The following is a 26,496-nucleotide window of genomic DNA, read 5'->3' on the forward strand; positions in this document are numbered from 1 at the left end:
ACCTACTACACATCTGTAAGCATTATAACAAACTCAGAAATTCACTAGACTAGCATAAATGTTTAATGCTTTCTAAGTCTCTGGCAGGCCCAACTGGTAAGGATTTTTTTCATCAGTTACTAGATGTTCTAGTTTTAAATGTACATAATCTTTGTTTTTCATTTCATACCTCAATAAGCCAAGAAAAAACCCAAGGCCGAGACAGTAACCAAACCATGGAAAGACCAAGCTGGACATTTTGAGTATGAAGAGCCAGCAGCCCCAGGTGATTGCTTTTTTGTTTTGTTCTTACCTATATTGATTCACGTGATGTTTTCCAAATATTGAATAATGGTGTAATGTTTTTAGAAGGCAAGAGTGTTTTTCCCTTTTAAGTAATCAAATATAAGTAACACAATGATAAATTCATAGAAATTTTCACTGTGATAAGTTAAATTTGTCTCAGTATAATAAGTTCATCCTTTTGGAGAATTAGATTGCTTCTTGATTACAGAATCTTTTCATGTTTTCATGAAGAAGTATCATTTTTATGAGATTATCATTTAATTGCAACCTTTCTCCACATGCTTTCTTCCATTCAAAACCTCCAATTTCAACCACCTTCTCTGTGCCACAATTTTTGGCCTCTTTTCACATAATTCTTAGCGATTGTATTTAAAAACGTCTATGTGTACACACACACACACATGTTCATAAATGTAACCTCTTCAAATCTGCATAATAATACCTATATATATATTTTTTTTCCATGACTGGCTTGTTGACACCAGGCAGTGATTCAGTATTTTCTTCATTGGGTAGTTCCAATTTTCCTTTTACGAGTTTCCTTCAGTTTTCTATTGTCTTTGGTGTAGGGTTTAATCCTCATAGACTATTCACTGTCCAGTTTGTGTATGTATTGGTGCCATTCTTGTTCAGCTGATATGTGGACAGGGATGTTTGTGAAGTTCTATGTGTGCTTCTCCTCATATTTGTAGGAAATTTAGTCTAGGGCAAATTCCCTCACCTTCTGACTCTGATGATCTCTCAGCCCCTAAGTTGGAGAGTGTTCTTTGAGCCTTATGTTATGTGCAGCAGAGTTCTGTAGATATATTCATTCTGACTGGGCTCGGCCACTCTGGTTTGATTGGCTGTAGAATTCTGTAATAGTCTCTCGCTGTTCCAAACCAAAGTTTTCTTGATGAAGAGTAAATATGACAATTATCTTCAGGTATAAGAACAATGTTTATAGATTATTGTTAAGGATTATGCTATATTAGTAAGTTAGTAGTTGTAGATTTCCTCACCAATAATCATCATTTGATCAGCACAGGGTTTTTAGCTAGGTTTCCATTACCAACCATGCTCTTCCTCTTGTTGAGGGAGTCTTAAGTCCAATTAAGGGTTTCTGGTTACAAAGAAGATAATGTGTTCTAATGCTGCATACTTTGAGTTATCATGCCCTAATGAGCATTGTTACAAATTACGTAAGCATGATGGCTGCCTTCTTTAGGAAAAGGATGTCAGAGCATATGCTTTAATATTGCAAACTTTATTGTTTTAGAAAACATAGTGGATTAAACATAATGTATCATAGCTTTCAATGTACATAATCATCATTTTTCATTTCATATCTAAATAAAGCTGAGAAAAAAATCAAGGGCAAAGCATCACTAAACCATGGAAAGACCAAACTGGACTTCTTGAATATGAAGGAGGAGCCCCAGATGTTTGCTTTGTTTTGATCTACATTGATTCATATCATGTTTGCCAGATATTGAATAATTGTGTAATGTTTTTAGAAGACAAGACTGTTTTTAATTTTAGAGATAATAAGTATAAGTACCACAGTGATGAATTCATAGAAATTTTCACTGTGATATACCAAATCTTCTTTTGTCCATTTCCTTCAGTTTTCTATTGTGTTTTGAATAGGGTTGAAGCCATATGTCTAGATTGTATAAGTATTGGTACCATTCTTGTTGAACTTACGTTTGAGCAGTGATGTTTGTCAGGTTTTATGTGTGTTTCTCCTGATATTACTAGGAGACAAAGCCATAGAGCATATTCCCTCACTCTCTGACTCTGATGATCTTTCAGTCCCCCCTCTTGGGTTGTGTTCCCCGGGCCTTATCTTATGTACAGGTGTGTTCTGTAGATGTGTCCACTCTGATTGTGCTTCACCACTCTCTGATTTGATTGCTTGTGGATTTGTGTAATAGCCCCTTGTCATTTGAAACCAAAGTTTTCTTGATAAAGAATAAAAACTACAGTTATCTTCAGGTATAAGAACAATATAGATTGTTAGAGATTATGCTGTGTTAGTATATTAGTGGTTGTAAATTCTTCTCCAATAAACATAATTTCACCAGCACCAAATTTTTAGTTGGGTTTCCTTTACAGGCAATCTCTCCCTCTTGTCGAGGAGTCTTAAGTCCAATTAAGATCTTCTGGTTACAAAGAAGTCTGTGTTCCAATACTGCATAATGAAGAGTTATCATTCTGTAATGGGCACTGTTACATATCACAGGATCATGATGGTAGCCCAATACAAGGCTGTATTAGAGCATATGTATTAGTATTGAAAGCTTTATTATTTAGAAATCATGTATTAAACATAATGTGTTTTAGATTCATTATACATAATCTTTGTTTTTGTTTCATACCTCAATAAAGCTGAGAAAAAACGCAAGGGCAAAAAAGTCACCAAACCATGGACAGACCAAACTGGACTTTTTGAATATGAAGAAGCAGGTCCAGGTGATTGCTTCGTTTTGTTTTGTTTTTATCTATATTGACTTAATGGTCTCTAGCTATTGCAAACCAAGGTTTTCTTGATGAAGAGTAAAGACTACAGTTATCTTCAAGTATAAGAACAAGGTTTTAGGTTGTTGTTAGGGAATATGCTGTTTTAGTAAGTTAGTAGTTGTAGATTTCTTCTTAATCATTTGATTAGCACAGTCTTTTTAGCTGGGTTTTCATTACCAGGCATGCTCTCTCTCTCTCTTGTACAAGTAAAGAGCTCTTGATCACAAAGAAAGTACATGTTCTACAGCTGCACACTTGTTATCATGCCATGATGGACATTGTTACATGTAGCATGAGCATGTTGGTAGACTTCTTCATGACAGAGTTATATTAGAGCATATGTATTAGTATTGGAAGCTTTACTATTTGGAAAACATAGTGGATTAAACATAACATGTTCTAGCTTTAAATATACTTAATCGTTGTGTTTCATTTTGTATCTCAATAAAGCTAAGAAAAAACACAAGGGCAAGACAGTCACCAAAACATCGAAAGACCAAGCTGGACTTTTTGAATACGAAGAACCTGCCCCAGGTGATTGTTTTTAATATATATACATACACATTTTGTATATACATATGTATATTTTATAAATATAAATCATACACAAAGTAATTATATATGAATAAATATAAATATTTAAATATATTTAACCACATTGTGAACATAAATATAATGTCATTATATATCATGACCATACACCTATACACATAAACATAGTCATTATATAATGTATATACATACATAAACACAAACCTATATTTATATACAATTACTATGTGTATTCAGAAGGTGTTTGCCATATATTGCATGGAGTAATGTTTTTAAAAGGATTTTTTTTACTTTTTGTAAAAAAATAAAATTATCACAATAATAAATTCATAGAAATTTTTACTGTGAATGATCAGATTGGTTATAAGTTCATCCTTTTTGAGAATTAGATTGTATCCTGATTATAATTTTCTTCATGTTTTCAAAGAGAAAATTCTCTTTCATTTTGAAATTATAGTTTCATTTCAACCTTTCTCCCTACCTGATCCTCCTCCCAAATTTCCTGTATCCCTCCGTTCTCTCTGCCAAATATATGACCTTTTCCCTCACTTACGCTTTAGTGCTTGCATTCAAGAATATCTACATACATGTATAGCCCTGAATATAACTTGTTTAGTCTATTTAATAATACCTGTATTTTTGTTTTCGTGGCTATCGTTTTCTATCTGAGAGTGAATTAGTATGTTCTTCCCTGGGGATTCCCACCTCTCCCATATCTTCCATTTTCTGTAGTTCTTTTGTTTAGGATTTAGGCCTCATGGGCTTTTTCTCTGATCAGTTTTTATATGTATTGTCATTCTTGTTCAACTCATGTTTGATAGTAATTTCTCCTGCTATTACTAGAAGATGCAGTCTTAAACTCCCTCACCCTGTGGCTCTTAAGATCTTTCTACACTCTCTTGAGCAGCATTCCCTGAGCAGTACCTTATGTGCAGGATTGTTCTGTAGATATCCATTCTGATTGATCTCTTCCACTGTTTGCTTTTATTGGTCGTGGTTTTCTATGATGGTCTCTGTCTGTTGCAAACAAAAGTTCCCTTAATAAAGAGTAAAGAATACAGTTATCTTAAGGCATAATAAAACTGTTTATAGATTACTGTTAGGGATTATGCTGTTTTAGTAATTGAGTTGTTGTAGATTCTTCTCTGATAACCATCATTTGACAAGCCCAGAGTTTTTAGCTGGGTTTCTGTTACCAGGCATGTACTCTCTCTTGTTTAACGAGTCTTATTTCCAAGTAAAGTGCTATTGGTTATAGAGAAGATATGTGTACCACAGCTGCATACTTAGAGTTATCATGCTATGATGTGCATTGTTACACATGACGTGAGCCTGATGGTAGGCTTCTTTAATGACAAGGCGATATTAGAACATATGCTTTAGTATTAGAAGCTTTGCTATTTGGAAAACATAGTGGATTAAACATAATGTGTTGTGTAAATGTGCATAATTTTTGTTTTTATTTTCATATTTCAATAAAGGTGAGAAAAAACGCAAGGGCAAAACAGTCATCAAACCTCGGAAAGACCAAGCTGGAATTTTTGAATATGAAGAAGCTGTTCCAGGTGATTGCTTTGTTTTTTTGATGATTTTTAATCTATATTTATTATCATGTCTGCAATATATTGAATGATGGCATAATGTTTTTAGAAGGAAAAACTGCTTTTTACTTTTAGGAAAACAAGTATAAGAAGTAGCATGATAAAAAATTCATAGAAATTTTGTGTATGATAAGTCAAATTTGTCTTCTATTGTAGTAAGTTCATCACTTTGAAAGATTAGTTTTTTCCTGATTATAGTTTTTTTTATGTTTTAAGAGAGAACATTTTCTTTTTTGAGTTAATAATTAAACTCTGACCTTTCTCCTTTCCCTCCTTTTCCCCAAACCTCCCATATATGCCTTCATCTCTCTGACAAATGTGTGGCCTCCTCTTTTAATAATTGTTAATGCTTGCATTCAAAAATATCTATGTATACATTTTGTCCTGAATATAACTTGTTCTGTCTGTATAATAGTAACTGTATTCTGTTTTATGGCTGACTTTTTCACACCAGATTGTGTGCTTCTTTCTGGTGTTTCCCATCTCGCCTGTTCCCCATTTTCTTCAGTTTTCTATAGTTCTTTTCTATGTGGTTGAGGCTTCATGAGCTATTTCTGTGTATTAATGTCATTCTTATTCATCTCATGTATGAGCAGTAATGTTCATGATTTTCTGTGTATTTCTCCTGATATTACTAGGAGATACAGCTTTAGAGAGAACTCCTCACTCTCTGGCTCTTTACAGTCTTTCTACCTCCTTTTTTGGCAATGTGCAGAAATATTCTGTAAATGTATCCATTCTGATTGGACTCCACCACTCTTTGTTTTAATTAGTTTTGGTTTATTGTAATGGTCTCTGTCTGTGGCAAACAAGATTTCTTGATGAAGAATGAAGACTACTGTGGGTATGAAGACAAATGTTTATAGATAGTTGTTGGGGACTCTGCTGTTCGGTTAAATTAGTGGGTGCATATTATCCTCCAATAACCATCAGTTCTCTAGCACAGAATTTTTATCTGGGTTTCCAGTACCAGTCATGGTTTCCCTCGTGTTGAGTGGATCTTAAGTCCAAGTAAAGCGTATTTGGTTACTGCCAAGGTATGCATGCCACTCCTGTACAACTGGGCCATGTTGTGCATTGTTAAATTTCATGTGAGTATGATGGTAGCATTTCATGACTTCTTTTATTGTTTAGCATGCACACTAGAATGTAATGTGTCCCAGCTTTAAGTATTCATAATAGTTGCTTTTCATTTCATAACTCAACAAAGCTGAGAAAAAACGCAAGGGCAGGCCAGTCACCAAACCTTGGAAAGATGAAGCAAGTCATTTTGAAAATGAAGAAGCAGCCCGAGGTGATTGCTTTGTTTTTTTTTTTTTTAATCCATATTGAGTCACAAGATGTTTGCCATGTATTGAATAATGGTACAATGTTTTTAGAAGACAAAACTGTTTTTCACTTTTAAGGAAACAAGTAAAAGTCCCACAAAGATAAATTCATAGAAATTTTCACTGTGATAAGATTTGTGACTGTGGTGCATTAGATGCTTTATTATTTAACATGCAGACTGGAACATAATGTGTTCCAGCTTTAAATGTACATAATTTTTTTAAATTTCATATCTCAATGAAGGTAAGAAAAAACGCAAGGACAAAAGAGTCAGTAAATTTTGGGAAGACCAAGCCAAACTTTTGGAAGATGAAGAAGCAATTCCAGGTGACTGATCTGCCTTATTTTTTTCTAGATTTATTTACAAGATGCTTCCTCAATATTAAATAATAGCATATTCTTTCCAGAACGAAAGACAGTTTTTTTAAAGAAATCTAGTACAAGAAATAGCACAATGATAAATTTGTATCATTTTCAATGTGCTAAATTCAGATTTTTGTTGGTTATTCTAATAAATTTATCTTCTTTAGATAATTAAATTGTTTCCTGATTATGATAATCTAATGTACCTAAAATTTCATTTGACTGACATTCTTGTTTAATCAGTGTCTTATTTTTAATAATTTTATTCATTGTTAAAAATTTTATGCCTCATATTTTGATCTTATTGTGTACCTTCTGACTTGAATGAGATTTTAAGTGTTTTCCTGCTGCTTACAGATGTTGAATGTATTTTTTATTGTTTTTTATTGAGCTCTACATTTTTCTCTGCTCCCCTCCCTGCCTCTACCCTCCCCCCATCAACCCTCTCCCCAAGGTCCCCATGCTCCCAATTTACTCTTGTCTTTTTCTACTTCCCATGTAGATTAGATCTACATAAATCTCTCTTAGTGTCCTCATTGTTATTTAAGTTCTCTGGAATTGATGTTTGTGGGCTGGTTTTCTTTGCTTTATGTTTAAAAACCACCTATGAGTGAGTACATATGATAATTGTCTTTCTGTGTCTGGGTTACCTCACTCAAAATGATGTTTTCTAGCTCCATCCATTTGCCTGCAAAATTTAAGATGTTGTTATTTTTCTCTGCTGTGTGGTACTCCATTGTATAAATGTACCACATTTTCCTATCCATTCTTCAGTCGAGAAGCATTTAGGTTGTTTCCAGGTTCTAGCTATGACAAACAATGCTGCTATGAACATAGTTGAGCACATGTCTTGTGGCACGATTGAGCATTCATTGGGTATATACCCAACAGTGGGATTGCTGGGTCTTGAGGTAAGTTGTATCCTAATTTTCTGAGAAATTGCCACACTGACATCCAAAGTGGCTGTGCCAGCTTGCATTCCCACCAGCAATGCAGAGTGTTCCCCTTTCCCCACAACCTCTCCAGCATAAGTTGTTATCAGTGTTTTAATCTTGACCATTCTTACAGGTGTAAGATGAAATCTCAGAGTTGTTTTGATTTGCATTTCTCTGATGACTAAGGATGTTGAACATTTCCTTATGTGTCTTTCAGCCATTTTAGATTCCTCTGTTGAGAGTTTTCTGTTTAGGTCTGTACTCCATTTTTATATTGGATTATTTGTTCTTTTGACGACCAATTTCTTGAGTTCTTCGTATATTTTGGAGATCAGACCTCTGTCTGAAGTGGGGTTAGTGTGAAGTGGGGTTAGTGAAGATCTTTTCCCATTCTGTAGACTGTCGTTTTGTCTGTTGACCGGGTCCTTTGCTTTACAGAAGCTTTTCAATTTCAGAAGGTCGCATTTATTAATTGTTTCTCTCAGTGTCTGTATTGCTGAGGTTATATTCAGGAAGTGGTCTCCTGTGCCCATGCATTCAAGTGTACTTCCCACTTTCTCTTCTGTAAGGTTCAGTGTGGCTGGCTTTATGTTGAGGTCTTTGATCCATTTCGACTTGAGTTTTGTGGAAATGTTCTTTTTGTTGGTTTTTGTTTTTAATTTCCCCCATTTAGAAGGAACGTTGATGCGTCAGCTTGTTATAAATTGCCTTTATTATGTTGAGATATGTTCCACATATTCTTGATCTCTTCGGGACTTTTATCAGCAATGTTGAATTTTATCAAAGGCCTTTTCTGTATCTTTTTGAGATGATCATATGGTTTCTGTCCTTTGGTCTATTTATGTGATGGCTTATGTTTATTGATTTATATATGTTTAATCATTCCTGTGTCACTGATATGAAAATGACTTAATGGTGGATAATATTTTGATGTATTCTTGAATTTGGTTTGTAATATTTTATTGAATTTTTATTTATATTCGTAATGGATATCCATCTTTTTTTATTTTTGTTGAGTCGTTGTGTGATTTTGGTATCAGGGTAATGATGGCCTTGTATGAAGCATTTAGGAATGTTTCTTCAGGGTTTTTTTTTTTTTGAGAATAATTGAAAACTAATGTCATTAATTCTTTTTTTTAATACCTGGTAGAATTATATGCTGAACCATCTGTCCATGAACTTTTTCTAGGTGGGAGATTTTTAGTTACTGCTTCTATCTTACTAGGCGTTATGAATCTATTTAAATTACATTTACTTTATCTTGATTTAACTTTGATAGATTACATATTTTAAGAAATATATTTTTTTAGGTTTTCCTGTTTAGTGGAATACAAATTTTTAAAAAAGTATTCTTTTATGGTTATCTTGATTTTCTTAGTGTCTATTGTAATGTCATCATTTTCATCTCTAGTTTTGCTAATTTGGGTCTTGTTTAAAATAATTTCAATGAGTACCCTTTGGAAATTTTTAAAGATAAGCTTAGACTCTTTTCAGTCATATGATAGTGTTTTTACATTTTCTTTAATTTTTGTTGCTAAGCTCTTTTCTCAGCTCTTTCAGTGAAGAGTGCAGAGAACACACCACCTTCCTCCTATGAACAAACAAAAACCCCTACCTCTGAGAAAAAAAAGTCTTCCACCTCCAAAGGGGCTAAATCTCCAAAAAAGAAGTCTCCACAGAAAACAACTCTTGTACTACCAGTACCAAAGACCAGCAAGAAATCAGGAAAAACTAAACCAACTGGAGATACTTCAGCTACAACGAAGGGTACTTGTAAAACTGTCTTACCAAAGGAAAAAGGTAGACAGTCAGCGGTAAAGGTTAGTCATGTCTCTTGCTAATTTTTATTGTCTCTGTGTTGGAGTATTATTTTTAACACTCAGTTTAGCAATTTGCTAAGACTATGCTGAATTTTCTAGGACTGTTTTAAATGTATAAAGCTCTTTTTGTCTTAGGTTTTCTATTGTGATTAAATGAAAACAATTTATGAGGAACTTACACTTCTATATCACAGTTCATTATCAAAGGCAGTCAAGGCAGGAACTCAAATAGGGCAGAGAGGGGAGCTGGAGTGGGGGTGGAGCAAAAGTAATATCTAAAGTAAAGTGGTCATTGAACATAATTGACTGGTGATTACTGGTGATGAAAGAACAAAGAGTAAATGAATTGGAGAATAGAATAGATTCACACTATCCAATGTGAAAAACTCATACAGAATTTAAAAAAAAAAAAACTGAGAAAGACAGCAAGTTGAGATTTCCTTAATGTGTAATTAGTCAGGAGGAAGAGAGGGAGGGATAGATGTGGGCAGGAAAATAGTGAAGAAGTTTTTCTTATAATCATTTCTAGTCCTGCACAGTTTATATAACATATACATTTAGGCTGGGTGATGGTGGCGCACACCTTTAATCCCAGCACTTGGGAGGCAGAGGCAGGCGGATCTCTGTGAGTTCAAGACCAGCCTGGTCTACAGAGCTAGTTACAGGACAGGCTCCAAAGCCACAGAGAAACCCTGTCTCGAAAAACCAAAAATAATAATAATAATAATAATAATAATAATAATAATAATAATAATAATAATAATAACAGATATATATATAACTACATAAACAATTTACATTATGAAAGCCTGAATATAATTTTAGTTTCAACATTTTGTGCAAAATGATACATTATGAATTTTTGTTTGAAAATTATGCTAAGTTATGATGAACCTCTAGTTATAATATAAAAAATGTAAAGAATTATGTGTACCTAAAAATCCAAGGAAGAAATTATGATGGAATTTTAAGTATTCAAGTAACCCCTCAAAATATAAGTGGAACCACCTCAACAAAAAAAGAATAAAGGAAACAGATAATTCATAATAAAATGGTTTACTCAGACCCAAATATAATAATAACTACATTAAATATTAGTGAATTAAATTCTTGGTTAAATGACAGAGATTTAATTCTGGAATTTTATAAAGACTCAAATAAGTATCCATAAGACATGCACTCTAAATATAGAGGTAAAAATATCTCAGCAGTATTATCTTACACATCTAGTATTTCCATATGATACCAGCAGAACATTTGTGTCTATGAGTACTTTCCATATGGAACAAAATAATGTCATCTTGTTTTTTTTAAAATATTTACACAATTTCTTTTTAAAACATCTAATATTTATAAAAATCAGTATGAAATATTTGTAAAAATACTGATTTTCCTAAAGCAATAATGTTCTTAAAATGGGAAATAAAATTAAGAAAAGTCAAGCTTGAAATTTAAAGTTAAAATACATCTGAAAACACATTTTCAGCTGCTCATAAAGTTACATATATTAGTGATAATATCTTTTGATCCTTATATTTTCTAGTATCAACACTAATATAATTTTGAAAAGGTATTTTGGTAAACATTTAATGATAGAGATAAAGAACAATAGTATAATTCATAATTTGTATTTTTTCAAAATTGTCATTTCAGTTCACTATCATCTAACTTCATTATTTCATAATAAAAATAAAGATGTTCACAGTTTTAATAGCTGATGAAGTTTTTGAGCTACATAAAATATTCTTAAAAGATTCCTTTATTAATTGTCATTTTCTTCCTTCATTTAAGATTTTAGCACAGGGGCTAAAGATACTGCTTAGTGGTTAAGAGCATTTGGCTACTCTTCTGCAGGACCTGGTTTTGATTCCCAACATTCACATGACAGCTCACATCTTTTGGTAGCACCAGTTCCAAATATCAAACACCCTCTTCTGTCTTCTTTGGGCACCAGGCATGCAAATGGTCCACAGACATATATGCAGGCAGAACATTCATGCACATAAAATTTAATTAAATTTAATTTTAGAAACTTTTAAAAACATATGTTAGTACATTTTCTAAATAAATGTATTTATTCAGGTTGGTATTAAACATACTATCTTGCATCAAAGGGTTCAGAATTTTGAAAACTGAAATTTGTAATTCACTACTTGACATGATTTTCTAGATTACTACGAATCCAGATAACAGTCATTAATTTAAAGCATATTGCAGAAACCTTAAATGATACTTTTGTTTTACTCTTTTGTCTTTTGTCATAATTGTTCTAGGCACAGGAGTACCTTTTGTGACACTGCAGAGCAGTTTGAAAGTAGCTTCTAGAAAAATCCCAACATTTCACATCATTAGAATACTAGTAATATTCACCTGTGTCTAAGAGATATTTGTCTCTTACATGCAACAAGCAGTCTTCACCAAATTATTTACAATTTTATGACGTTTATTGCTGGCCAGAGCCAATAGGAATGAACAGCTGCTTTCTAAGGTCCTCTGCCTTTCTGTGGTTATTTTTGCTTATGGGAAAAGAGATTTATAGAATTAACAGTGATTTACAAAGCATGTCTTGCCTGATGGTGATGCCACACGCCTTTAATCCCAGCCCTCAGAAGGCAGAGGCAGGTGGATCTCTGTGAGTTTGAGGCCAGCCTGGGCTACAAGAGCTAGTTTCAGGACAGGCTCCAAAGCTACAGAGAACCCTTTCTTGAAAAACAGAAAAACCAAAAAAAAATCATGTCTTGCAAGGAACCTCAGAAATTTTTTGAAGTTAACAGGTTTTGCACAACTAATTTGACTAAGGTATCATCAGAAGATAGGATACAGAATCCTACCTAGACTTTGGTCTCTTTCTCTGGCACCTGAATAGCTTGTGGGCCTGAGTTAAGTTTGCAAATCACTGCAGTTCTTGGTACCCAGAAAGTTTTCAACCATTTTTTTAACTGATGCTTTTGTGATCCAGTGATGTCTCCCATTTTTGTTTTCTAATCTGGAAGCTTTTAAAAGAGAACATTAGCTGCATACTTTGTTCCTTTTTTTTTAAACAGGAAAAATGTATTCCAGTTATTTCTTCTACATCTACAGCATCTCTCAGTTCACTAATTAGAAGATCTTCATCTAATAAGCCTCCTGTGGGGCCATCTAAAATAGTGATGTCTACAGGTAAGTTAGTATTTTCAAAACAGTAATAAACATTACATATTTTATTCAGCATTGATTTGAGTATTGTTAAAGTACTGGAAAAGAGTAAGATATTAATATATTTTGTTAAACTAATAGTTCAGCTTGATGTTAAGCAAAACCAGCCTGTGTAAATCTGTCACCTGAAAGTAAATATCCAACATTTTGAATTTGTGTCATTATCAAATCCTTATTATTTCAAAGTATTTTGTCATTTCATATTATATGTGTTTTCCAAAATAACTCATATCTTTTGAAAATAATTTTTCTGTCAAAGGACATGGTGATATTAAATTCTTCTCTGGTATGTTGAAAAGAGCACAGAACAAAGCAAATCCTTTTTTATCATCCCATATACATTTTCTTAATCTTTTTGTATTTTAATTTTCCTTTCATTTTATTTTGTATGTATGAGTGTCTTGCCTACATTTGTATTTGTGCAACCATGTATCTGCCTCGTGCCCAGAAGAGAATGTCAGATCCATTGGGACTAGAGAGATACAGGATGTAATATGATTTCTAGTTGGTCTTAATAATAAAAACCCAGAGTCAGAGTAAGACACCACTGCTTGGCTCTATTTTTCTTTTAGACTGATTCAGTCTTGTGTAACCGAGGATAGTCTTGAACTCACAGAGATCCATCTGCCTCTGTATCCCAACTGCTGGAAATAAAGGTGTGTGCCACCACCCTGCCTCTATGGCTAACTAGTGGCTTGCTTGGCACTCTCATTCTCAGGCAAGCTTTATTTGTTTTTGTTTGTTTGTTTGTTTTTAAATTTTTTATTGAGGGAAAAAAGTTTCTGCCTCCTCCCAGCCTCCCATTTCCCTCCCCCTCTCCCCACTCCTCTCCCCCTCCCCCCACCCCTCCCCTTCCCTCTCCAGTCCAAAGAGCAGTCAGGGTTCCCTGCCCTGTGGAAAGTCCAAGGTCCTCCCCCCTCCGTCCAGGTCTAGGAAGGTGAACGTCCAAACTGGCTAGGCTCCCACCAAGCCAGAACATGAAATAGGATCAAAACCCCGTGCCATTGTCCTTGGCTTCTCAGCAGCCCTCATTGTTCGCCATGATCAGAGAGTCCGGTTTTATCCCATGCTTTTTCAGTCACAGTCCAGCTGGCCTTGGTGAGCTCCCAATAGGTCAGCCCTACTGTCTCCGTGGGTGGGTGCACCCCTCGTGGTAGTACAAACAAAATATTGCCACAACAGACAGTCGTAACTGACATGTGTGTGCTGGCAAGCAAACCCACGCCCTCTGGAAACAACACCCAGTGCTCTTGAGCTATCTCTCTGGCATCCCTTTAGTGTTTTAAAAGTATGTCCTATTCTTTTATATCCTGAATTACCACCTTTATGCTCTTATTTTCCTTGAACTCTTCCTTATCATTTTTCTCACTTAAAGGAAATTATTTTTTAAATACCACTTGTTTTTTTTTAAATGGGGGCAATGCCAACGTCATTCTTTTTTTTCTTTTTTTTTTTAGATTTATTTATTATGCATACAACATTCTGCCTCCATGTATGCCAGGGCGCCAGATCTCATTACAGATGGTTGTGAGCCACCATGTGGTTGCTGGGAATTGAACTCAGGACCTCTGGAAGAGCAGCCAGTGCTCTTAACCACTGAGCCATCTCTCCAGTCCAATACCACTTGTTTTTTAAAGGTTCATTTAACACACTTAATTTCTTATTTCTTATAAGAAATAGTGTATTATATTTAATACAATAGCTAAATGAATACAAGTTGATAATATCTAATCCAAGAATGAATCTATTGAGTACTGACATGACACCACAAGTAAAAATCACCTGATTTCATATGATGAGTTGCAATCAAAACACAAGTGCCACAAAAGTATGATATCAAACTACCTCAGGCTTTGTGTATAAAGTTTTTATGAAGTATACGTGAATTTTATGCTCAGACATATGTTCCATCCCCCAAGTTATCTCATGTTTGAATTATTCTGGTACCAATGATTTCTTATAAGGGATATCAACATGTATAGCAGAAATATGATAAAACATTGAAATCCTTCTTTTGCTTTACTTTCTGAATGTATCTGTGCTATTATCACCTTAGGTTAGGTTTGAATCACTGTTTCATTTTTGTGAGAGAGGCTGTCCTTCCTCTGACAGTTGGTACAAGTCAAATTATCATATTTCAACCCAGTAAAATTGACATGTATAGTTTTTAGTATACTAAATAAGTGTATATATAATTTTTCAGTATAAAATAAGTTTAAAATGGTTTGAGTACTGATAAACCTGTATGATTTTCTAGTATACATTGATTTGCATTTGTCAATTTAAATTATCTACACTTGACACCATGATTATAGATGAGAAACTTCTGTACTATATGATTTTATAGTACAAAGAACATGGTTTAAAATTTCCCTCAGTAGCCGGGCGGTGGTGGCGCACGCCTTTAATCCCAGCACTCGGGAAGCAGAGGCAGGTGGATCTCTGTGAGTTCGAGGCCAGCCTGGTCTACAAGAGCTAGTTCCAGGACAGGAACCAAAAGCTACAGAGAAACCCTGTCTCGAAAATTCAAAAAAAAAAAATTCCCTCAGTGAGCCTAGTCATATATAGAAGGAAATTTTTATTTTCATATTCAAACTTTGTCATTACAACTTACTATTATATATACTATAAGTCATTTTATTGCTTTAGAAAATGCAGTTGAAGTATACTATCAGTGATTTACAATGATTAAGGATGAGCAATTTTCAAAGGAAATTTATATATCATGTATAATGAATTTGGGCAGGTAGAGAAGCGGGAAAGCGCTAGGAGGAGTTGGAGGGGGAAAGATCAAAATTTAATAACATGAAACTACTCTTTAATTTTGTATCATTTCTTGCAATGCTAAATTAAGAATGATTATATGATGCCCTTAAGTCTTCTCAAACATATATTTTATATAATCAGCTTGAGTAGAAGTCATAAATGCTACATAAGCTATTTTTGGACAATTTGCATGTTCAATATCTTTATGTAATTATGAAAATATATCTACCTGCATGTTTTCAGAAATGGCCAATGATATGAACTATTATGTTTCCATTAAGTGAAATCACTAGTAGGATATGACAATTATGTAATATTTTCAGAAAATTTGTTTTAATTCATCTCATTTTTATATACTTTTTTTCTCCTCAAGTCTGTGTCTATATAAATAAACATGGAGATTGTGGCCCCTACCTGAATCCACAGAAAGTTCAGCAGCTGCCTGACCATTTTGGCCCAGGTCCTGTGAATGTGATTCTCCGGCGGGTTGTACAGGCCTGTGTGGATTGTGCCATTGATTCCAAGACTGTGTTTTTATTTATTAAGCCAGATAATCGAGGAGGAGAAGTAATAACTGGTATATTAATCGAATTCTTTATATGTGTTCTAAATTTGATTTGAGTTTTAGAGAAGCAAACTATTATTGCATAGCAATTATTTATAATATTTATATTCTACTATAGCACTTTATTATACTGATGTAATAGAATAAGTATAGTGGTTATATACTTATAAAATTTTAAATCTCATTTGGAAAGTTTACTTTTATCAAAGCAGACAGATAAGAGCCAGGTATTGTGGCACATACCAATTCTCCTTGTACTCAGAAGTCTGAAACAGAGGACTATTGTGACTTCAAGGGCGCTCTGGGCTATAAGTAAAGTACCAGGTCAGCCAATGCTATATATTGATACCCTGTTTCACACAAACAAACAGAAAACAAAATAGGTAGTAGTCAGCGTAGTACTATAAGTTTAAGTAAAAGATACTGATTTTTTTTTCTTGTACATGCTTGCTAAGCTAGATTTTTAAGCATAGTACTTTGGCTATTAAAATGTTTTATTTTTTTGAAAAATTTCTAATAAGCTTTAAAGAATAATGTGACTCAAAAGAAAATCTTCTTAAGATAAAATGAAAAGGCTAAGGATTATAGCTCAGGGATAGTATGCTTGCCTTCCAGGCACAAGGCCTTGAATTTAGTGCTCAGCACCATAAAAAAAAATTTGAAAGGAAAAATAGAATAGGAGAGAAGTAATTTGTAGTTATTGTCTATCATGATTCTATAAACAGATATCATAACATTTGTACTCATGGGATGTAGAAGGGTTACTGTAAACCAAGCCATTTCTGTTGCACTATTTATATATACTTAATAGGATTTTTATCAATTCCTTTTTAAATTTTAAAACCCAGAAAGTAAGCTTTAAAGTACATTTCCTGAATTGATTTCTTTTGTTATTTATTTCTCATCTGTCTATGAGATGACTGATGACTGACCTTACCTCCCCGCCCCATAGCCTTCTTTGATGAGAAAGTTCATAGTGTTCAGCTCCCTCCAGTGAATAGTGCATCATTTGCGCTTCGCTTTCTTGAAAATTTCTGCCGCAGCATGCAGTGCGATAAGTTTTTGAGTAGCCAGCCTTTTAAACCCAAGGCTCATATTCCTACCTCTACTACAGACCTTGATCAAAACAAACCAGGTAAGAAAAATAAAAATTTTGTATACTATATATCTAAGAAAGTGGGGAGGGGATGTTGGGAGCAGTGCACATATGGAGGCCTGAGAATAAGTTTTTAGAGTCAGTTCTCTCCTTCCATCTTTGCATGAATTCCAGGAATTGAACTCAGATCACCAGGATTACGTAGCAAGTGTCTTTATCTGCTGACCCCTACTATGCTTTTATTTTGCATTTTATACTTGAGAATCTGAGTATTTCAGAGTTTCCTTTATGTCATCATCAAACATTTTGCCACATTGAACTAATGAAAAATGTGTAGTATATAATTATACCTTCTTCACTTAAAGTGAGAAACTAATTTCTTAACTGTATTCCTAGTAAACTTGAGAATCAAAGCCAGTGTGCTATTTTTTGCTTTTTTATGAATAGTTGATATTTGACATATTCTGTTAGGTTGAGGTATGGCTTTAACATTATTGACCTTAATCTAAAGAAAGTAGCAAAGACTATTGAGCCCATAGATAATAAAGAATGATTTTCTCAAAATTAGCTACAATTAACCTGTCTTCCATAGACTCTCAAACTGCTGACTAAATAAAAAGATGAGTGCAATGTTGTCCTATAGAACCACAGGTGATATTCTTGTTTCTAATCTCTACAGTGAAAAGATTGTTTGAGCTTTTTGTCCATTTTTTGGATGTTTGTTGCTCTTTCATATAACTATTGACAAGTAGCCATATTCTGGTTATAGTAGAAGTTTATGTATGTCACAAGAGTAGTTGTAAGTCCCAGTATTAAAGCTGCATTGTCTTCTTGTCAAATGCTGTCAATTCTGGAACTAGAATACCATGATAGTCTCAATGTGTTTAAGTCTAGTGTATTCCAATCAGGTAGAAAACCGGGGTATCATCTCCAGTTACTCATTTTCAGTCCTTTCTGATTATTCTCAATTTTTCCTCATAAACTTTGTCACCTCTGTTTTAGTGAAGTGTCTCCTCTCTATTCCTTTCTCTCCCATTTTCTTGCCACAACCCTCATCCCATTTAGAACCCTATTGCCCACCCCTTTTCTGGCTTAGTAAAGTGATCTCCTAATTGGAGTCCCCTTTATGGTTTCTCCATGCTGGTATAACTGCCTAGTGAATCCCTTGAAATAAAGTTAGGATACAGAAAGTCCTTACATGAAAGTACAATAGTCATTGTCATAAGGTGTTAGAATTTATCAAATCTGGGTTCCAGTGCTGACTGTGTAACCTGTGCACTATAAGGACATGAAGTTTGGCAAATCTAAATTTTAATCCAAGGCTTGCTGTTAATTAGAATTATACTTTATGGACAAAGTACTGAACCTCCCTGATTCTCAGTTTGCCTTTCTACAAAGTGGTTACTTTCTGAATTATGAGGAAATATGTACAGCCATGTCTGTTGACATAGACCTGTAATCTCAACTACTGGAGATTTTGAAGCAGTCTAAGGCCTATGTGAGATAAATTTCAAGCCTAGCTTAGACAGTTTAGTAAGACCCTGTATCACAATAGAAAGTAAGTAGGGGACATAGCTCAGTGGTAGAGTGTTTGCCTGGTATGTGACCACAGGATAAATAAAATTTAGACATATCTTTCTCTAAATGCTTCTGAATTATTCAAAATACACACATATACAAACACAAGATTTTTTTTTCGAGACAGGGTTACTCTGTATAGCTTTGTAGCCTGTTCTGAAACTTGATCTGTAGACTTAACTGGCCTCAAACTCACAGAGATTCACCTGCCTCTACCTCCTGAGTGCTAGAATTTAAAGCATGCACCCCCCCACCGTCCTGCTGAACACAAGAATTTATTTATGTATGTGTGTGCATTAAAGTGCTCACAAAACGCAGAAGGGTGAATCAGATCTCTCGGAGTTTACAGGCTTTGTAAGCTGCCTGATGTGGGTGCTGGGATCTGGTCTTCAGTGCTTTGATAGGCTCTTAACTTCTGAGCCATCTCTCCAATCCAACTCTAATACAGTATTTCAATAGAAATACATAATAGGATACAGTGAACCTGTTATTATAGTCAAATAATTGACACTGTTGTTGAAGTCATAGTCTGCAAATTACTTTGATGCAGAAGTACTTCATACAGATAATACAAAAATACCTGACTACAGCAATTATAACATGTACCTTTTTTTTTAAAGCACTAAATGAGGAACTAAAGGAAAGTAGAAGACTCAAACGATGTTCTCAGCGACCTCTAACTTTTGCTCCAGTCTCATCAAAGGTTCCCAGAAAGAGTAGGCGAGCCTCTAAAGGTAAATGGCATTCACACACACACCAGAATTGAGAAAGTCAGTCCCTCAGTCACCACCTATGTATGCTCTTGGTGTGATGGTTTTGAGGGTAGGGAGTTAAATTCACCCATGCTTGACAATTACATTATTACTTTGGTCACTGAGCACTGTATTCCTTTCAGAAATAATACTTCTGTCATTTTTCCCTGGGTTAAAAAGACTTAGAGTAGCACTATACATTCTGCTTTGCATTGCTTATAACCAGGAAAATCAGTGAGAGAAAAGCTAATATGCTTTCTCCAGTGAAAGCAAATATGAGAAAATAACAGTGTGGTCATAAGGAATATTTCTCAAGAATTGTGCTCCTAAGAAGAAATGTTTTTTAGAAGTTTACAGCTTTGGTTGCAAGAATGGAAAGATCTACTAAATTACCATATAAAACATAGATGATTGCCTAGAATCAATGTGGATTTTATGAGTGTCCATTAATTTGTATGATGAAAAAGAGTTAGTTGTCCATGTATTTTGTGTTAGAAGCTTGCCATTCAATAGAACACTAAGTGATCTATTATTGGAAATAAGCTATTTTTCTTGATTAAGAATTACATACATGTATGTAATGTATTTTAATCAAGCCTCACCTCATTCTCTCCCCTCTAACTACTCCTCTACACCTACACCACAATTTCCTCCCAATTTCATGGATTCACTCCCTCTGCTGTTGTTATTATTTCAACCCACAGAGTCCACATAGTTCTGCTATTATGTGCATACATACAGGACTATCTACTGGAGCATCCCTGAAGAAAACTGACTCTCCCTCTCTCAGTAGCAATCAGTTGTTAGTAGTTCCTTGGCTAGGGGTGAGATGTCCTAAGCCCCTTTCATATCCATGCTGAAATTTTTTTCTGATTTGATCTTGTACATGAAGTCACAGATGTTAGTTTATATATGCAGTTGCCAAATTGTATCTAGAAAATATTTTGTTGTAGCTATTCACTGCCTCTGGCTCTCATAATCTTTCTGCCCCCTCTTATGAGATGATTACTAGCCTTGCGGTCACAGTATGATATAGCTCTCTGCTGCAAAAAGGATCTTCTCTGAGGAGAGTTGAGAGATACACTTATCTGTGTATAAATCTCTAGGAGTTAGTTTAGTACTGTGTACTTTTAGCAGAAAAAGTACTCTAGGACTTGTAACCTATACTCAGGTCCTTGGCCTCATTAACATGCCAAGCATGAGTTCAATCTTCTGAAGAAGGCCTTAAATACAATAATACAATACGATCATTAAGTGATTGGTTACTTCCATAGCATTCATACCACTATAGTAACAGTAAATATGTCTTGACAGACCATAATTGTAATAGTTTGTAGGGTTCATACCTTGGTAGGACTGTTGATTACTTTTCTCCCTTAAGAGAGTGCCCAGCACCACCCAGCACAATGAAAGCTAGCCAGTAGCTTATAGGTCAGAACAGCTTGATTTCTCTATGTTCTATGTGGTATCTTTAGCAAATAGGGTCTTATGTGACCTCATAACCTGACCTTAGGTTCTGCGGGGTAACCAAGAACAATGGTAATAACCCTGCTTATATTTACTGGTCTATGAAGCCCCACTGACCATCCATTTCAAAAGAAGTAACATGTTCCTCGCACTGAGTTTTGATAGATTATCATGTCTGTGAGAGGCCCCATTTGAATTTTTTGCATATATATATGTGTGTGTGTGCATATATATATACATATATAACACATTTTGTGTGTGTGTGTGTGTGTGTGTGTTAGGAAGCTTGTATAAGTAGGTTTCCATTTGGCTTTTTCAAAATACACAGTTTGAGGAGAAAAAGACCAACAGGAAAATTTTATGCTAGAGCCTTGGTTTGTGCTGAAAGAGATAAGGAGAAATGGAATAAATGGAATGGTGACCTCAGGGTAAGATCCCACCCAACTAATTCTACAACTTGTGAAAAGGCCTAAGGTATTATCTGTTCCTAAAGAGCAACAACACATCAAAGCTTATGTAAATATTTCAAGGAAGGAGCCCGGTTTCATCCTGATCCTGCAACAGAACTTGGCAGCCATGGTCTGGCTTTAGAGTCAAGAAGGATACAAAAATAAAGGGGTTGTGGAATCTTCCTACACAATTAAAGAAAGGAGTGTTGCAGGGAAGTCTCTGCATGCAGGCCCAGAGAGGCCATTGCATGAAGCTGTGAAAGTGAAGGCTGGATTTGTATTGGAGACCCCAGGATGTTGGAGATGACAGAGCTGTAGGATACCTGTCAAGGAAAGCTGCATACAGTGAGTGGAACCCGTTCAAGAGACAAATGTGTTGCAGTCAGCAAAGCTGGAAGGGCAGAGCCATCTAAGCCCTTTGACAATCCGACATAGATCTCCAGGATTTGGTGGATGCCCTGCTAGGTTTTAGTCTTGCTTTGGTCTAGTATTTCATCATTATGGCCCTATTCCTCCCTTTTGGAATTGTAATGTGTATTCTGTGCCATTGCATGTTAGGTATATATAATTTACTTTTATTTTTACAGGGGCTCACAGTTAAGAAACTGCCTCAAACCTCAAAAGAGACTTTGGATTTTTACATAGTTTCATTGTTGAAAGACTGTTGAGACCTTTGAAGTTGAATCAAAAATATTCTGCCTTATGATATTGCTGCAAGCCTATGGGGACCATGGACTGGAATGTGGCAGAATGAGAATGGAACCCAAAGGCTTATAGAGTTGAATATTTTGTCCCCAGTTGCTGGAGCTCTTTGAGAAAGATTAGGAGGTGTGACCTTTATAGAGAAGATAGGTTGCTGAAGGACGGAGTTGAGGTTATAAAAGCCTACACAGTCCCAATGGTTGACTCACTCTCTCTCTCTCTCTCTCTCTCTCTCTCTCTCTCTCTCTCTCTCTCTCTCTCTCTCTCCCTCTCGCTAACGTATCAGATGTAAGCTCTCAGCCCTAAATACTGCTACAGCACCATGCCTGCCTGCCTATTCCCATGTCCCCCATCTTGATGGTCACCAACTCTCTCTTGAACCATGAGCTCCCAGATTAAATGTTTTTTGTTTTGTTTTGTATTTTTTTTGCCTTTGTCATGGTGTCTTATCATGGCAATGGAAAAGTAAGATATCCTTCTAATAGAATTTGAGCTGTTGAAGATAATCTCTTTTCCCCCATATAGTAATATCTTCTGAGGGACATGACATGTCTAAAATGAAAAGTTTTCTTGAAACTTTTGAGAATTCATCAATAGGTGATTCCTTGTATCCTGCATATACTTCAGTCTCCAAGAGAGTTTCTGAGATTGTGTCAGATACATCAAGTACATCTATAGTTATGAAAAAGTCATCTACCTTATAAGCACATTAAATACTAATGGAAAAAGAAAAATGAAGGTATATTCAAGAATAGTGTTTCCCAGTCAGTGTGTTTATCTTTTTCCTTGAGGATTCCGTACCTTACCATACCACCTGATCACCTCTTGAAATGCCAAAATTAGAGAGGTCATGGTCTCTCTTCCACATTGCCAGGGGCAATGCTGTTGTGGCTATTCCTGTCCTCAGAGCATCACAGAACTGTCTCTGGGACTTTGGATCACCAGCCCTATTAGACAGAGACTTCTCTGATTAGTGGTTCTCAAGCAGGTGTAGACAATTCCTGAAGTGCTATGAGAACTCTTAAACCTCTCATGGCTCTTTCGGCCAAGAAGGACACATTTCTTCTCCTTGTTTCTGATGTGATGTGATCTGTTGAGACCTTTCCTGGTACCAGCCTGTGTGTGGCTCTTGGATCAGGTCTCTGGCATCCCTGTTCCTGTAACCACATCATTTCCCTAATCACCACATCCGCTGTCATTCTCTTAGATCTGCCAAGAAAAGCTGGCATCTTCTTTAAAAAGAAAAATATTACACAGAATTTCCTGCTGCTACTACTTAATCTTTTAAGGACTAAGAGTGACGGAGATAAAAAGTGTTCTGTCCATTTTCTTTAGGCTGTGTTGAAGAGTAAAGAACATAGAAAGCAAGTGACCTCGTTGGGTTTTTTTTTTTTTTGACATGAATGTTATCTATGAGCAACCTCACTGTACACATCTATGACACATTTAATGTTGTCCCTTCTATCCTACCCCACCTCCTGTAGTGATTGTTTGTTTTTAAAGTGATATTGTTTACCAAAGGTCTAAAAATGGATATTTAATCCATAAGAACTTATATGAAATGTTAATTCTAAGTTCACTAAATATCAACTTGTGAAAAAGGCTTTCTTAGTAAAAGGTTGTAAAATTTTCTGATTTTAAAATTTCTAATGCTAGTTATCTGACTTCCAGATGTTTGAGTAATGCTACTGACAATCCTAGGAATGGAGAGATAAATAGTAATGATATTGGTTATTAATACTTTGTGATGTTAGAAATAAGTCGTCATCATCATGTGACATTATGTGCCAGGCATGTATTTTATATGGCTTCATAGACATAATTTTTAATTTTTAAAATTCCTTGAAGAATAGCTACTAGTAAACACTTTCAGTGAAATAGAATCTCAGAAGTCACTTGGCAAAAACGTGGCTAGGCCAATTCTTGAATTCAGACACTGATTGCCTGCACCTCTAGAGAAAAGATAACCATTTCATTTCAAAGCTATCTAGATGTGTCATTATTTTCTTTCAGGTCTATTAGTTTAAGCTTCATTTATCACTGTTGCTGACACAACTCTTATTGTATTACTCTCTCATTATTTGAATAAAAGAAAAATTTTCACCTTTACATTATAAAGAAATTCCATGATAATCAGGAGAAATTAAATCACTTTATTTCACGTATATTTATTGATATCCCAATCTATAAAGGCAGGAAAAATATACCTGAACTTTGTTTTCTTATGATTAGTTTGTTTCATATTTGAGTAGTAGTCATGTAATGATCAGAGGTTAGAACCACCTCTAATCATTTTGAAGATGCATCCTCAATTTTGTTTCAGTAATAGAGTGAAAACAGAAGATCTTATAGTCTTATCTTAATTTGAATTTAATTTTATGCTGGAAATCATACCTTTTCATACAGTCTAGCTGTAAAGTAGTTACATGTTATGCAAGGCATAACTATACCAGATTCTGATGACAGAAACCTTTTTAAAACCTAGATTTAGAAATATAATTAACCTTGTAAATATTTTAATATTTATGGCATTGTTGAGTAAAAGATAACTTCTAATTGTCCTGATTCCCAAAAGGTACAGCATTGTTTGTAGACTTGTCCAGCCTGGGGCTCATGGGTCACAAGTGTGCCAGGATATTAGAGAATATAGCCCAACAGATTTGTAGAAGACATCATCTTACAGTATCAAATGTTGGAAACTCCCAGCTACATTATCACCGGTTTTACCTGGATTAATGAAGTCCAGCAAATTTTTGTTTTCTGAAATTTTAAGGCTAGGATATATTTTAGTAGATATTTATTTTACTTTACAGTTGTGGTTTTGTAAAGAAAAGAAAAAGTAGAACTACTCACAGAAAATCATTATAATTTTGAACACATTTTCTTTATTGTTTATACTTCTTGGAGTAAATACTCAAAGCATTAATATATTTGCCATGACCTGGATGATAGGAAACAAATTATATACATTTGACTAGTTCATACCTAGAAATATCAACAGATTTTTCCTAGAAAAGTTCAAAACCTTCTTTATCATCACACACTCAGTAGGAAGTTGAGCATTCTCCTTAAGTTAATCAGTATTGGAACACAAATTTCTACACAACTTAGTGAACAACACCTCTAAAACCTGAACCTCATCAGATGAATACCTTAGTTGTGTTTTGTCTTGTTGCCTTTTTAGTAAATGTCTAATCAAAATATCTATTTCTAGACAGTGAATCATGAAAGAGGGGTCAAATAAAAATACTACTAAAGCTACTTTGTGACAGAGCTGGGAAGGAAATAATTTTGTATTCTTTAAAATTGAGATTAACATTTAAGCCAGAGATGAGAATCTATAAAGTGTAAAAGTGATGCTAAAAATGACCATACTGAATTGAGGAGAATGGTTCCAATAACTAATCTCTTTCTCAAACATAATGGGATTGCTGAAATATATTAATTAAAATTGAAAAATATATAAGGGATTATAAACCTGTAAACTTGAAAGGCCCTATCATATTTAACAAAATAAAGTCAATTTAGAAGAAAAAGACATTAAAAGAGCAGCTTGTGCGAAGTTTGTTGGATCTGTTCAAAGAAGACAGTACTGAGTTAGCTCAGTTTATCCCAATTCAAGGAGCACCTTTTCCTATAGTTGCTTGTGACCTAAGAAGCCTTGGATTGCTACACGTGTTTCATGACCATGGAAGCTTTGTACTTTCTAGTGTAAAGCTGTTCTGCTCTTTGGGGAGGTCCAGTGACATACTCTGTGCAGCACTCCGCAGATCATCTTCGTTAAGGCTCTCAGGAGATTTTACAGATGGAGTCTTAAGTCCTTAATTAGGTACTGAAGAGAAGGTTCCAGGAGTGAGACCATTACTTTTACCTAACGTCTCTTCTTTCAGGATTATGATCAGGTCAAGTATGATTTGTTTTTTTTCCCCTCCCATTGAAGCTTCAAGTTATATAGCTGTACCTGACCCCAGTGTCCTGAAACAAGGCTTCTGTAAGGACCCTTCAACCTGGTCTGTGGATGAAGTGATACAGTTTATGAAACATACAGATCCTCACATAGCAGGCCCCCTCGCCGACCTCTTCAGGCAACATGTAACGTATCTTTTGATCCGGTTTTCCTGCTGCCCTTATGCCTTTGAATGACCTCTGTGCAGGCCTTTCAGTTTGCTGCTGAGTTGTATGGATGGTGGGGGAACCATATCAACTGATCTTTTTCATTTGTAAGAAGGATTGCTTTGCCCAACATTCAGGCCTTAAATGGTAGGTTAACTGACTGTTCTGTAAATGGGTATCTAAGAATCTCGTACACTAAACAACCTCAGGTTTTCAAGAGGTGGTATTATAGGATTGCCACTCTCATGTAGACCACCCCTTCTTGTAATGACAAATACAAGAACCCTCCCCCCCAACCTGCTCCCTGTTCTATTCTAGGACCACGAGTAGGAGGGGTTGGCTCACAGCATATACCAGGGTGGCCTTCTCGTGATACCCTGTGAAAACAGCAACTTCATTATAATTTGAATAACAAATAATAGGCTT

General features: G+C 35.1%; 1 protein-coding gene across 7 annotated transcripts in view; it reads left to right on the forward strand.

Annotated features, from left to right (window-relative positions):
• Positions 1-26,496, forward strand: part of Scml2 (Scm polycomb group protein like 2) — a 90,093-nt gene that overhangs the window by 61,030 nt on the left and 2,567 nt on the right. For 6 of the 7 annotated variants that reach the window (XM_050160644.1, XM_050160645.1, XM_050160639.1 and 3 more), the window contains 12 exons: positions 179-265; positions 2,656-2,739; positions 3,238-3,321; positions 4,821-4,904; positions 6,151-6,234; positions 6,513-6,596; positions 9,107-9,387; positions 12,432-12,546; positions 15,722-15,925; positions 16,866-17,048; positions 19,208-19,321; positions 25,898-26,049. In XM_050160644.1, the coding sequence (XP_050016601.1) occupies positions 179-265; positions 2,656-2,739; positions 3,238-3,321; positions 4,821-4,904; positions 6,151-6,234; positions 6,513-6,596; positions 9,107-9,387; positions 12,432-12,546; positions 15,722-15,925; positions 16,866-17,048; positions 19,208-19,321; positions 25,898-26,049 (1,556 nt within the window). The remainder of the gene's footprint in view (positions 1-178; positions 266-2,655; positions 2,740-3,237; positions 3,322-4,820; positions 4,905-6,150; positions 6,235-6,512; positions 6,597-9,106; positions 9,388-12,431; positions 12,547-15,721; positions 15,926-16,865; positions 17,049-19,207; positions 19,322-25,897; positions 26,050-26,496) is intronic. The other variant, XM_050160646.1, reaches the window with a different exon arrangement.

This window comes from Alexandromys fortis, unplaced genomic scaffold, assembly GCF_014885135.2.
Source record: "Alexandromys fortis isolate MF-2015 unplaced genomic scaffold, M_Fortis_MF-2015_v1.1 scaffold_120, whole genome shotgun sequence".
Taxonomy (NCBI): domain Eukaryota; kingdom Metazoa; phylum Chordata; class Mammalia; order Rodentia; family Cricetidae; genus Alexandromys; species Alexandromys fortis.